Raw genomic sequence first — 14,281 nt, 5'->3', positions numbered from 1 at the left:
TTTTCCTACCCATAATAACCACACATTAACCACAGTGGTTTCATTTTATTTGCTAGAATACATAACAATTTAGAAATGTAACATGGTTTGTGGAAAAATACAATGCCAACATTTATTGGCAAAATTTATTGAATAAAGATAGATGTAATCCTTTCCTAAATTCCTAATATTGCTTTTATCTCACGCTTCATTTCATATTTGGTGGCTTATAGCCTTACAATAACAACATTTTCTCAATAGTACAAAGAAAATAAAGAAAGACAGTTAGCGACAACAAAATAAGAAAGAAAGCAATAAGGAAAGCTTAAAAAAAAAAGAACATTACATTACCTAAAAAAATAAAATAAAACAAAAGTTAACAAAAAGTAGCCACAAAAAATACTTAAAAAGTGCTTAAGAAATACTAATAATTATGTGACATAATTTCAAATACATAGTTATGGTAATGATAATATAGTTGAATTTACATGTTCCCCACATTAAAAAATCTAAATCTACTAATTTCTTGCACTTTGCTGAACATATCTTACCAAGTTGCCTTTTTTCCCATTATACTGAAAGAAAGCAAACCACTTTGTTTACGGTTCGAAGATTTAAATACTGGTGAAAGGCATCTGAACCCAGCACAAGAAAAGAGATGTTGATCCAGGTTTCAAAGGGTTAACGTTTAGTCATTTATATTTACATTTCAGGTGTTGGCACATAAAACTATTTATCATCTGTGGGCGGCTGACAATGCAGTAACTACAGCTGTTATGCAGCTTTCCCGGCACCGTGTCTGAATAAGTTTATAGAGTGTCCACAGAGTCAATCCAAGAGAGATTAAAAAAAGGGAAAGAGGTTTTGGACAGTCTTCAGTCATGCAGCCGGCATGTCACTACCTGCCTTGCTGATAACAGCCAGGTGGACCAACGACCTGGCCTTGGAAAGCCAGTTAAAGTTGAAGTTAAAGTTTTCCAAACAAAATGTACTGAGGAAGGCCCTCCTGAACCTATCACCTGACAGAGTGTACAGAGCCAGGTTGAAAAACGTATTGAGACCGGCCAGAGGCCTGGAGATAATATATGCTGCATGCACGATGCGCTCCACCATGCATGGCGTCTCTGGCGTCCTTCGAGTCTCTATCCGCAACACACGCAAGATGTGATATGGCAGAAAACACACCACAAACACCACCAGGATTAGCACGGTCACGCGGCGCGCTCGCATCCGACAGGGACTGGATATGGAGGGCCCTTTCACCAACTGTTTCACTACACCGATGTAACACATGGACACCACCACTAGAGGGAGGAGATATCCCAGAGCAGTAAGCAGCCAGCCGTACCACCGCACGTCGTCGACGGGTATGGTGCTAGCAAAGTCTAAGCAGTAGGTCTTATTGTCGCGCACTTCCAAAGATATCATCGTCAACATGGGCGTGATCTCAGCAGCGGCGATGATCCAGACGGCCGAGCACGCAATTATACCCCAAAACTTTTGCTGCACCTGTGCAGCCCTCAAAGGCTTGATCACGACCACGTAGCGGAAAACTGCGAGACACGTCAGGAAGAGGATGCTCCCATACAGGTTAAAGTGAAACCCGAAGCGCACAAAGCGGCACATGAAGTCGCCGAGTGTCCACGAGTCCCCGTTACTGTAGTAGTACACCAAGAAGGGCATGCTGAGGACATAGAGGAGGTCGGTCAGCGCCAGGTTGACCATGATGATGCTGCTGCTCTTCCAGGGTCGCAGCTTTGTCAGATAAATGCCAATGGAGGTGACGTTGCCCACCAGGCCCACGATGAAGATGACGCCATAGGAGACGGGCAGGTAATAGCGTTTCATCAGTTGGTCCACATTGGTGCAGTTGTGATGTTCTCCGTAGTATAGGAAGCTGGCCATGGCTGAGTCTGAGGATGGAAAGCAATTTTACAAACATCGTCCAGTCGCCACGAGAAAATGTTGGTATTGAACTCTTTTATTTTATTGCTATCTTCTCTTATTTTAAAGCCAATAAAGTTGAAATGGCAAACTTGTTGGCAAACAATTTGAGTCCTGATTCTGGTGAATGTGAGTCCGATGTTTACTTACTTTTGGCTCTTTTTTAGTCCCCACCATCTCCTGAAAACATCTGTAACCTACCAGCTTGTTGCAAATTTGACAGTGAATTTCTGACGGGTTTTACTGGAATTTAATGCCTGCTCAGCTGTGAAGATATACCCAAACATTAAATATTCAAGCCTTTAAAAAAACAACAACACTGCGCTTAAATTGCTCAAAAATGCTGAAATACTCCGTAGAGTTGTGGGACACCTGCAGAGTCAGGTGGGTTTGTCACAACAAACAAGTTCAAACTAACTCTTCAACATAAATTTGTGGTCATTTCATTTATTAATGCAAAATATTGATGAGTGCATATTTAATTTTTTCAAATCATGCTGATTAGATTCTGAATTAGTGCTCTTTTGTAATGGATTTTGAGCTGAATATTTAGCCCATTCCTCCATTTTTTTTCCAATTCAAAATTCAGGTGAATACATGTACATTGTATGTTGCTGTCAAGAAAAAATAGACTGCGAGCAAATCATTCCCTTTTCCCTCAGTTGTCAGATAATCGTCAATTACTGCCCGAGGAAGGAGGAAGAGAGCAGGGACAGAAACCCACAGGCGAGCAGCCTAAGAAAGAAACAAACAATCAAGCAAACGCAGTGGGAAAGAAGCAAACAAAACCTTTTTTCCTCGTCAAACAGTCTGGTTTCTCAAAGCCTCTCAGGAAATGACAGTGCCTATGGCGTGCTGGCTTGATGGCAGCTTCCTGTAATGCTGTGCAGCGCAATCTGCTCTCATTATAGATGTGAGGAGATGTATGAGGTGTCATTTACACATCACATGTACACTCAGATTTCAGAAGGCAGGAACTTGTATTCATTAAAATGATTACATTTCGTGGGAAAAAAAATACAAACTCTATGCAAAAGCTAATGTCATCCAGCAGTGCTGAAACACAGAGAGGCTGAGTCATAAAGGTAAAAAGATACTTTTCTACTCACTTTTAGTTACAGTGTCCTCAGCAGTGCTCACTCAAAGCCTTCAGCGTCTCATCTCTGTTGTTCACAGGCATCCCTCCGTCACTCCTCCTCCTACTCGCTCCTCTTCCCTTCCAGTCATCCACACCCAGGGGGAAACTCCAGCATAGTTTTGTTTGAAAGCTCGCTGTTGTGTGCTTCACCTTCAGCCATGTGCACTAACTTCCTGGTGTCATGCTTGAGCTAATAAAGCTCAAGGGTCACTTTATTTACTCAATCAGGTTTGGCAGCACATTGGGGTTTTTTTTTTGATGAATTTAACTCTCAAGTGCACCTTTTGCTCAGGAAAATAAACTCAGGAGTTTCTATAGAGGTCTTTGTTATATCTCCAAACATGTTTGCGTTTGCCTCAATGTGACTGCAGCGTTAAACTTGGAGCAGACCTTGGTTTCTGATTCAAGTAATGAGGAAGTTTTGCAGAATGTTAGAAATAATCCTTAACACTTTCAATCCTAAGCAAATTGGCTTGACTTCTTTCAAAAACATGGGGAAAAGGCACCAAGCAATTTAACAAGAAATGGCCAAAAAACTGCGAGAAATTAGTAAAAAGTTTTTTTGTTTTTAAATGTCACTGAAAAAAGTTAAAATAAAAAACAAAAAAAAACAAATGAAATAACAATAAAACAAGAAAATGACCTTAAGAAAGCGCTGAAAACAATCTAATACCTAATTATGAGAATTATAAATATGAAGTAAAAAAAATTAATCATTTGCCAAGTTGCTCATTATGTTTTTTGTTGTATGTTTTTGAAAGAAATCAAACCAATTTTCTCAGTTTGCAGGGGTTTAAATACTCATGAAATGTTTCTGAACGCAGTACAAGAAAACTGATGTTGATCCTAGTGTCAAAGGGTTAAATAACAGTCATTCATGAGTGTCCGAAATAAAAACAGCTGCCACAGATTTTTATGAGCTCTATGAGCAACTTTCAAATCAATTCCAAACATCTGTAAGAATATTTAATTACTAACACTGAAAAATGGATGCGTGTTGTGCAGGACACCTGTGAGTTCTGCCTGACCTGTTGAAACGTCACTGTGAGCAAATGTCGAGGCTGCCAGCACGCTTTAACACAGCAGTCCCCAGTGGTGGAAATTAATTGTATTTTTATCAACCAGTCACAGCACTTGTGTTGTGCAAATGTAAAATGAAAGCATTAATTTGGACTATTTTTTTAGCTCTATTTTGTTCTCCACCAACTCCTAAGGGAAATATCTGGGTCTTAGCTTATAAATGCTCTGGCAACTTCACAAGCTAGTTGCTAACCTTGTCTGGTGTCTGATGCTGGGCAGGTAGAGTACAGTGGGTTAATGATAAAGTTTCATTAAAAAGACCAGTAACAGTAAAACAGAAACAGCCCTGCAGTCAGAAAATGTTGGCTTTGTACGTTTCTGCGAACCGTGGAGGCAGTATAAATTCCAACTATATATCATTACTTACGTTATCTTACCTGTAAGTGTTATTGAGCTTACTTGCATCCTTGACACATCTCCTTTAAGGCTGCAGTTCACAGTTGCAAACAATTCTGAAAAATGATTGCTTTCAAATGTGTAAAATCCGCCCATCTCCTGTGTCATTATCCTGTTAATGTGAGAATAAAAACACACTCAAACACCGTGATGACTCACTGTGAATGCATTCTTCTCAGTGTGGGGGGGGCATACCTCAACTCAACAGTCACGTTTCAACCTCTTCAGCTTGCAGTGCAGTATCCCACGATCACACTGACACACACATGTATATTTGTCACGTGTCTGAAGATCATTATGCCGAGCTCAAATGTCAATACTTCACCTGCTATTAACACACTTCCACTTCCTTGTTTACCTGAGAGTACAAAGACGCTACAAATATATATCTTCTCTCCCTCGGCTGCCCTCGACGTGTTGATACAGTCTCTGTAATGTCACTTTTCTGTGGATCACACAAAGTCAGAAACAGTAAAAGAAGCAGAAGTTTACAAATGTTTATTTTACAAAAGAAACGCTAGAAATGGTGTAAACAGAGCTTTAAAGATCAATCTAAATTGTGGCTTCTTTTTTTTTTTAATACTGTGGGGATGGTGCAGTCTTTGAAGAGGCAGCAGAGCCGAGTGTTTATAGTACAGATAAAAATCATCTCAGTTCAGAGAAAAATTAATGTCAAAGATCAACTCGACACACAGAAATCTGAGTGCAGAGGATGAGACGGCTCGGAGGCAGCTCGCTGGGGGAGGAGGGGGGTGTCAGGAGGTGCTGTTGGGGGGTTAAGAAAGAAAGAAAGTGTTTCTGTCTACAGTTTGGGCATCCTGGCAGCGTTGAGGCGCATGGACACACAGGAGGAGCCGGCAGCATAACGCATCTCCCTCAACATCCCACTCCACTGCTTCTTATCATCCTCATACCTAACGAGACCAGGAGGAGAGTCAGAACTCCAGCAAACACACCGCTAACCAGCCGAACCATGTAAATACTGGACCCATAACTTGTGAAGACTTACTGCCACACGTCGGTGACCTCTGTGGGAGCCACCTCCTTGTTCTCCATCTCCACCATGGTGAAGCCGCCCACAGCAAACAGGGAGCCGCCATTGCTCAGCAGGTTGACAGAGCTCCTCTCCTGGGGGAAGTCTGTAAAGGGCTCCCACCTGAGGAGAAACGACATTAGGAGAAGGTCAAGTGTAAGATGGAGCTCTCATTTTAGATGTCCTTTGTACCTCAGTGCATTTGTCCAACTTTCTTTTCTTTTTTTTTCCATATGGAGGCCCAAAGACTTCAATTTTAAATATATAAATAAGAGATTGTGAAATGAATAATATAAAATACATACAAAATAAAATAATAAGATTATTGTTTTTTTTTTTTTATTTCACCTATCTTTTCAAAAACTGCTAACAAACTTAGCCATTTAGCTCCTCTTGCTATTGTAAATACACCAACATGTTCTCAATCCTAATTTGTCAAACATGGCAGATTCGTCATTGGCCCGACACTGCGTTGATGCTCTGTGTGCCCCTCTAGCTTCTGTTTTAGGCGCCAAAGGACAGAATATCCATATCCGCGTTTTTTTTTTGTGTTTGTTTTGACAGCAAAAGAAATTAAAGTTTAACCAACACAACTACTTGGTACGGTTAACAAAAAAATGTTTTGGGTTAAAATTAGGATATTTGTTTATTAACTTAAATAATCTAATGACTGTTAACATGCTGATGACGTAATACTAACAAAAAACCCCAATGCTTGGCAGAGGACACAAACAGTGGTTTTCTGGGGGAAAGTCCTGTGTTTGGTTGACCTATTCACCACCTTTCCCTCCCTCCCAACCTGCTTAGACTTAATCAGGCTTTGAATTGCGTCATTGCTACAGATGGGTTTAGATTGGAGTTTGCTGAAAGCCACTAACCACGCTGGCGTTTGACATCCTGGGAAAGAGAAAAGGCTGAATAAACACAGTAGATTAGGCGTTAAATTCTATTGTTATTTAGCTTAACAAGGTAGCACACGCTATCTGCCGAGCCTGCTAGTTAGCCTCGCATATTATTAGTCTGCATAAAGCAGCCAGTGCTAACAGCAGCTGCTTAGTGGTTGATTTAGAGTTACTGCAGCAGACTTTTTATTTCAAACTTGTTTATCAGAGAAAGAAACTTTGTCAACAGTCAGTGCAGTCTCCTCTGTGTTTTGATAACCAACAGGAACTAGCTAGCTGTTTGCCAGCAGCTGGGTAGTAATGAGGAAAAATGCAATTAGGAAATATAAATCCTGATCGTGATGAGTAGCTTGTTAATTTTCTGAAAACATCAGGTTTGGGGCATCAAAGCTTCAGTGAGAAACATCCGTAATTAACTAAAACTCTGGGTGGGATAATAAAAAAACTTAATAATTCTGACATTTCTAAAACATCAATTTCAAAAGAATACTTCACTAAACGGATGATACTCATACTCAGATGATACTTACAGTTGAGGTTTAACATCAGTAGTTCAGGAGTGCTGGTGACTGACATTAGATGGGAATGAGTCAAAACTATCAGTAACTTTACATTTAAAGACTGATTTGGAAATCAATTGGCAACAACTGAAGATTTGAAGAGCTTCTGTCAGCCCTTCAATTTATAAGTTTAATGTATAAGTTGCTGTTTTTTTTTTTAATTTTCCACAATTTACTCATGTTTGTCTCATTATGTCTTCCTGATGTTACACTGGACACTTTGGGGCTCCACAGGATGTGGTAATCTGAGATGAATGATGTCTAAATGCATTTGTTCATGTAACATTTAGATTATTTTAACACAATTTCCCCAGTAAAATCTTAAAACAAAATCATACTTGTTTGTTGTGAAGTCATAGGCTTCACATGAATTAGTGAGGCCTTCCTCGTTGACGCCACCAGCCACCACGATCTTGCCGTTGTGGACGACAGATCCGAACATGGCTCTGGGCGTCTTCATGGCTGCCAGCTCCCTCCACTCTGACTGCTTGTGGTTGTAGACAAACATCTTGTTGAGGGCTTTGCTGCGGAAACGGAGGCAGGAAGACAATCGTGGGATTTTTGTGTCAAAAGATGTTACATGACGGCCAGATGGTGCTCTCTCAAACACACACACACACACACACACACACACACACACACACACACACACACACACACACACACACTAATGAATGGATGGCAGAATCTTGTGTTCCTTCAGCTCATTCAGAGTAATTGTTACAAAAACACCTTTTTTCCACATAAAACGTGAAAAAAGCAAAACAAAAAGCAGACAAGTAGAGGAAATAAGGATCATTTAGAGCAAACTTCCTTTGTAAATGTGATTAGCAGCGTGTTTGTGTTCCCCAAAAGACAATTAGACATTCCAGTAAACGATGATGAAGATGTCACCTCATGTCTTAATCACTTTTGCTAATGTAACTAATGGACTGACAATGTGTTTCAGCATGAAGCCTTCATTAGAGCCTCACTGAGTTCTGTTTTTAAAGGATGAAGCAGCCAATCGACAATCAGCAGGAAAACAGAAACGCATGACCAAACAGCTGAATAAACTAATACCAAAACAGGGAAGAAAACCTCATTTCCAAATAGAATATAACAAAGAAAATATAACCGGAAGAGAAAATACTGAGTACAATAAAAAAAGAAAAAGAAATTACATTTAAGTTTTACTATTTTTACTTTTACCTAGATGAGTTTTAACCCCTTGAAACCTGAGCAAATTAGCTCACTTTCTTTGAAATACATGGGAAAAAGACAATGAGCAATGAAGGAAGAAATGACTCAAAATTTGGCAAGAAATTCATAAAAGTTACAAGCAACTGACCTAAAAACAGTTTTAAAAATTAAAAAGAATGTAAAAACAAGGAGACAAACAAAGGAATGACCTGTAAAAAGGTGCTTAAAATTGTATATTAAATCTGCAAAATAATTTTAGATATTTAATAATGATTATTATAAATAGAGTTTTTACTCAGCTTTTTCTTTTTTCCCTAGCTTTATTGAAAATACTTTTCTAAATCTATTAATTTCTTGCAATTTGTGAAACATTTCTTACCAATTTGCTCGTCCTTTTTCCCATGTTTTTAAAAGTAATTAAACCTTTTTTTCAGGGTTTAAATACTTGTAAAAGGTTTGGAGGGTGGAGACAGAAAAGACAAAACTCCTGAAGGTATTTTCTTCTCACCATAAGATATTTGTTCAGTAATTGATAATACAATGTATAAGTTTTTAATCATGTTATAACTTTTAGAACCTGCCAGTGCGATAAAGGCATTTTTTTTGTAAAGTTTTATGCACATTTTTTCCTTTGTTTGTAAAAATCTCTATAAAATCTGCTTTTCTTTTCTTTTTATTAACAATAAATTCCTTTTCTTTTTTCTCTCCACCTTTTTATGTTCCTCTTCCAGATTTCCAGGCCTTGTGGATCTTTTCTTTTAGCCACACAGATTTTGGATTGATTTATTGTTTTCCATGGATTGTTAATTGTGTCGTCATTTAAAAAGAGTAATTCACACCCTGATTTAAGGCTTTAACACCAACTGAAATCAGTGCAGGAGCATCGCTCCTGTTTCCTCTCAATTATTAGCAGTTATAAACACTGAAGTGATTGATGAGCTAATAGTGTCAAATCCTGGGGTTTAAGGTTAAAGTATCACTGACACACAGAATACAGAATGTCAGACGTCTTCCATGTTTGTAACGTATCAGAAAGTCCTGAACTGTCGGGGTGTAATTTTTGTGGATGAAGTTGTGTGCAGCCCTGCAGTTTGGCGTGGTGGTGAATGATAGACCAGACTGCAAACAGCTGCAGCTTATAGCGTAAGGCCCCCTCTTTCTCTGTCTCTCTCTGTCTCTCTCACACACACACACACACACACACACACACACACACACACACACACACACACAGACCCATTTACTCACTTGTCATCTGTCTTTCCTCCAATGCTGTAGACCATTCCCTTGTGGGAGACGACAGCGTGGCCGTGGATCTTCAAAGGAAGCTTTTTGGTCTCACTCCACTTCATCTTCCTGAAGAATTCATATTTAAGTAACAGTTTTAAATGATGTCAAATAAGCAAGTTAAATATCAAAACTATACATCCACAAATAAACAGCTCCATTATGACAGAGGAAACAAACAGAAGAATGATGCAAATGATTAAATTATAGTTCCTTTTTTAAAAATTCTCCAATAGAAGCAGTTGTGTTATTTAATTATCACCTCAAACTGCACAAAAGATGAGATACAGGGTGAGACACAAAGACAGAGAGAGGGAGATAAAAAAAAAAATGGCACGAACTCAACATCGTAGCACATCACAGAGTCCAGCGACTCGTTGGTCTGGAGGTCTTTTCCAGCCACGGCGAACAGCAGGTTCTGGCTCTCTCCGATGTTGAAGAGGCATCTTGGAGAAGGCATGGGCGGCAGGGCGACCCATTCAGGTGTGAGAGGATCCAACTGTGAGGAAAAGTACAATAAAACACACTCTTAACCCCTGTTAGCCTGTGACTTTATGTCCTCGTGAAGAAGAGAGTGAATCATAGTACTGCATGGTTTCCATATATCGATTATGCTATTAAATACAGTTATTATTAGATATCAAAGGCCTGTGTCACTTCATTGTCTGGCTCTTTTAGGCCTGATAGGCAGCATGGGAAACACAATCCATCAGCTGACTGAAGACTGCTTTAGGAAAAAATGTATTCTTGTCAGTCTGTCAGTCATTCTTCTCTTTTTGTAGTTTGAGTTTCATTTAAGGGATTGCTATGCAAAATAGGGTTTAGATGAGCTAAAATACTCCCTGGAAAAGACAGTTTGTGAGTTAACGCTAAGTGCATTATGTTCATGCATACTCAGACTTTAAAGGTGCTACGAACGCAGTTTTATGAGGAGGATTTGGACATTTTGGGGAAAAGCTTATTTGTTTTTTGCAGTGTTAGATGAGAAGACTGATCCCACTGTCCTGTCTGTCCTCTAGAGTGCTGCAGGGATGATGTTCTTCCAATGCAAAAGCTGCAAGCTCATTTTCAGGTTTTTGGACTCATTACAAGAATAAGACATGATTTTTTACATTAAAAATCTAAATTTGCGTGCTAATAAAGTTGCAGTTTGCCATTAATTAAATGTAGTTAATTGTCGTTTTTTTCCGTAAATAAGGTCCCGTTTGAGACGCTGGAGGAAGGGGGCCTCGCCTCGTTATAAATATAAAAGCTAATGAGCAGGCAGGTAGTTTAAAGTAGCACAAAGTTGGAGGAAACAGCCTTACTCTTTAGACATTTCAACAAAAACGTGCCTACTACATCACTAACTAACATGTTATATCCCGTTTATTCTTCATATCGCTGCATAATTTGTAAAAAAAAGTGTAAAACCAACAGCCATGCTAGCTGTTTCCCCCTGCTACCAGTCTCTGTGATTAGCTAGGCTAGCTCCGAATATAATGTTAAGATAATGGTACCATCGTCTTTTCCCAAATATCCAACAATTGAATTAAATGTATTTTTAAAGGGAGCAATAGTAGATAAAAGAAAATGTGGTTACCAGGTAGAAGTAACATTGCAGAGGTAGATCTTTGTTTTCCTCGTCCACAAACAGTCCTCCGATGATGAAGAGCTGGTTCTTCTGCGACACCAGGCTCACGTGGTTACGCGGAAGCTGCTCCGACATGGCCGCCAGGTAGCACTCGTTCTCGTTGACATCATACCCCACCGCTGCTGTATCATTGATCATGACGATGAATTCACGTACGTACATGCCGTGTCTGCGGTTGTCGTTCAGGAAGCCGGGGAACGGGCTGTCCTCCTCGCCTCCTTCCACGCCAGTGCCCTCCTCCCCCTCCTTCATCTTGGGTTTCTCCGGAAGTTTCCCCTTGTAGGCGTCCCTGATGACCTGGATGGTCTTCTGGAGCTCGGGGTCGGCCTTGATGATCTCATCGGTCTCCACTTTGTCTTTGAAGTACTTCTCTGGCAGCAGACGGAAGCGGACACAGTTGAAAGCATCCTTCAGGACCTTGATGCGCTCTTTGTCATGGCGGACCCATGCCATGACCGCCTCGAACACCAGCTCCTCCTTCTCCACATTCAGCGAGTCTCCACCGATGATGGCGAACAGTTCGTGGGCTGCGAGCTTGAGGAACTCCTCGTCTTTGTAGAGGAATTCAAAACGGTCGGCGATGTAGTTGCGTGCAGCCACGGCGAGCCTGGGACAGCTGAGCACCAGGCCCATCCTGAAAATGGCCATGCAGTTGCTCATAGACAGCTTCTTCTGGAGGTAGTTGACGCAGACGGTAAAGACAGAGGGAATCTGGAATCTGTTCGCCACAGCAATTATGTCCTGCACGTTGTCGTCGGTGAGTTCGATCTCGGCCGAGTAGAGGTACTGGACGATCATGTCCAGGATGGAAGGGTTGACGTCTTCCAGGACCACCTCCTTGGTGTTCTCCACCTCCTTCCCGTCCTCTGTGAAGAAGATCTCCCTGAAGTAAGGGCTGCAGGCGGCCATGATCAGCCGATGGCAGGGCAAACTGCGGTCGCCCACCTTCAGGGTGCAGTCCACAAACTTGTTCTCATTCAGCAACTCCTTCAGCCCGTCCTGGAGCAGGGTGCTCTGGAAGAGGCGCAGCTCCTCCTTGATGGCGTTGGGGTCCATGGCGTGTCAGGAGGAACAAGGGGGTCCGTGGAGAGAGGAAGGAGACGGTGACCACAGGTCCTTTTGGCAGTCGGTCCTGGCTGGAAAAGGCAGAGCAGAGAAAAGGTTTCCACTGTGAAGACGCTGCAATTTAATCCTGTCCCACCCTAAATATAGCTCCCTCTGCCCCCCTGCCTGCTTCAGCTCTGGTGGAATCTGACTGGGCCGAATCACGGCGCAGCGCAGGCCTCGACTCGAGCAGCTGCTGTCACAGACTGAAAGTAGCAACTGGCTGCTCAGGCTGAGGGTATGCCACCATGATTCAGCTCCCAAAGTGTCATGTGGCGGAGACAATGCTGTCAAAGCCCTCGAATAGATCGCCTCAAGCTGTACGTGTGACTGGGAGGATATTTAGAGCAGCGGCCGTCACGTTTAAAAATATGTGTATATATGTCAATCATTCTTAACTTATTTAGCCGTGTTTACACAAACACCTATTTCTTTATACTTTATAATTTATACCATGACTACACAACTGAGAAAACCAGTATCAATAATCCTAAAAATAGGAAACACAATTATAGTCACTAATTACCACGACAGATACGACCAGGGCTGCCACTTACGATCACGTTTATTATCAGTTACTCATCAGCTACCTATTGTTTTCTCTAGGGACCTTCTTTAAATTACCTTTGCTTCACAAACAGTTCAAACTCCCAAAATATTACATCAACCATCAATTGTGACAAAGAAGAGAAAATTCTACATATGAAGCAACAGGATGGATGTTTATTTCTTGAAAAATGATCAAATCAAATAGCTAAATGGTAGATAATTAATTTCCCAGTGGGCATCAGACGTCATATGACTGCAAAGATTAGGAGCCAGAGTCATCAAATTTAGGTCAAAACAAAAATTGGATTGCGTGGATGTTGACATTGTGATGTTTTGCAAATAGTAAGTTTTGTTCTCTGTACCTTACAGCTAAATTTCCTTATTTTAAGTAAAGATGACATTCACAGGACATGCTAGAAAACATTGGATTTTGGTTACTTAACAACATAACCAACAAACTACTAATGCCAGTTACCGTCAGTATTTTACAGCAAACTGACGTGAGTATTGGACGTCCTTTCTGTCACATCACAACTTAAATCCAACCAAAACATCAAACAACAATGGTGGCCATGCAGTTAGGTTTTTGAATTGAGTAACTAATTATTGAGAAAATACACATTGCAGTTAAAATTGCAGTAAACATTTTGTTTTGCTTTTGTTTCTATTATTATCTAATTTCTAACAATTTATTCTTAGTTTTAAATTTTCTTTTAGCACTGTTTTTTTTCCTCCTACAATTCCTCAAAGGAGCCACCAAAGTCAATCAACAATCAGATTATTTTATGTTATTTTATCACAGCAATGCATGATTAAAGTAAGATTGAAGAGCACAAAAACATTTGTGCTAAAAATGGACCAGAAGCGTTTGGGTGCAGCAGCTGTGTGCAGAAACAGGTGATAGTCACACATACAAGCTGTTCTGTCCACCAATCAGCACAGTTCTTCCTTTTCCCTGCAGAGTGCATTATTGTCCAGCTGCTTGTTTTTGTGTGTGTGTGTGTGTGTGTGTGTGTGTGTGTGTGTGTGTGTGTCTTTGTGACTGTGTGTGTTACTTTGCCATTAAACCTTTTAAAACTCACCTCAATCACCCAGATTATTTCACTGCTGCAAATATTTACTCAGTTATCTTTCTTCTGTGAGACAAATGGTGTCAATTTCCTCACAGCCACGCGTTTTAGAACAAAATGTTAAAAAGGCCATTACTGATGTGTCTGGATCAATGGGATCTCACATTGTTACGTCTTATTTCAGTGGTCTGATAAAGTGTGCGGAGTGTGTAGAGTTAGGTAACATTTCTCCCGTGGGCAGCACTAAAGATAGATCAGACTACGCCACTTGTCGAGGAGTGTCTAACATGTAATTTAAGCAGAAGGGGAGAGCAGATTCTGCGAAAGAAAGCTCTGACACTTCCCTTAAGCCTCAGTAGATTAATAAAGCAAAGCTCTGAAACATCTCTTGAAAATATGTTTTCATTTTTGTAGAATATTTAGG

At 40.6% G+C, this 14,281-nt stretch overlaps 2 protein-coding genes across 2 annotated transcripts; both read right to left on the bottom strand.

Moving 5' to 3' along the window:
- LOC121962981 (2-oxoglutarate receptor 1-like) lies at window positions 1–4,894 on the bottom strand. Its single transcript, XM_042513338.2, has 2 exons — window positions 3,033–4,894; window positions 1–1,892 (listed from the first exon to the last, which is right to left on the bottom strand). Exon 2 carries the CDS (start codon window positions 1,882–1,884, stop codon window positions 859–861), a length of 1,026 nt encoding a protein of 341 aa, XP_042369272.2. The 5' UTR covers window positions 1,885–1,892; window positions 3,033–4,894; the 3' UTR covers window positions 1–858.
- A 126-nt stretch (window positions 4,895–5,020) lies between these two features.
- On the bottom strand, window positions 5,021–13,739 carry LOC121962977 (kelch-like protein 41b). Its single transcript, XM_042513334.2, has 6 exons — window positions 11,084–13,739; window positions 9,843–10,000; window positions 9,463–9,570; window positions 7,371–7,556; window positions 5,547–5,693; window positions 5,021–5,451 (listed from the first exon to the last, which is right to left on the bottom strand). Exons 1-6 carry the CDS (start codon window positions 12,188–12,190, stop codon window positions 5,340–5,342), a joined length of 1,818 nt encoding a protein of 605 aa, XP_042369268.2. The 5' UTR covers window positions 12,191–13,739; the 3' UTR covers window positions 5,021–5,339.
- Window positions 13,740–14,281: the final 542 nt, after the last annotated feature.

Source organism: Plectropomus leopardus, chromosome 24, assembly GCF_026936395.1.
Source record: "Plectropomus leopardus strain MGB_pleo_1.0 chromosome 24, ASM2693639v1, whole genome shotgun sequence".
Taxonomy (NCBI): domain Eukaryota; kingdom Metazoa; phylum Chordata; class Actinopteri; order Perciformes; family Serranidae; genus Plectropomus; species Plectropomus leopardus.
The sequence above is the reverse complement of the archived record's forward strand: the minus strand, read 5'-3'. Positions and strand labels throughout refer to the sequence as shown.

Coding starts and splice junctions, on each gene's coding strand:
- LOC121962981 (XM_042513338.2), bottom strand. CDS start 1,884: ATGGCCAGCTTCCTATACTACGGAGAACATCACAACTGCACCAATGTG.
- LOC121962977 (XM_042513334.2), bottom strand. CDS start 12,190: ATGGACCCCAACGCCATCAAGGAGGAGCTGCGCCTCTTCCAGAGCACC. Junction 10,001..11,083: donor TGCAATGTTACTTCTACCTG/GTAACCACATTT, acceptor TTTTCCTCACAG/TTGGATCCTCTCACACCTGA. Junction 7,557..9,462: donor GGAGGAAAGACAGATGACAA/GTGAGTAAATGG, acceptor CCGTTTCCGCAG/CAAAGCCCTCAACAAGATGT.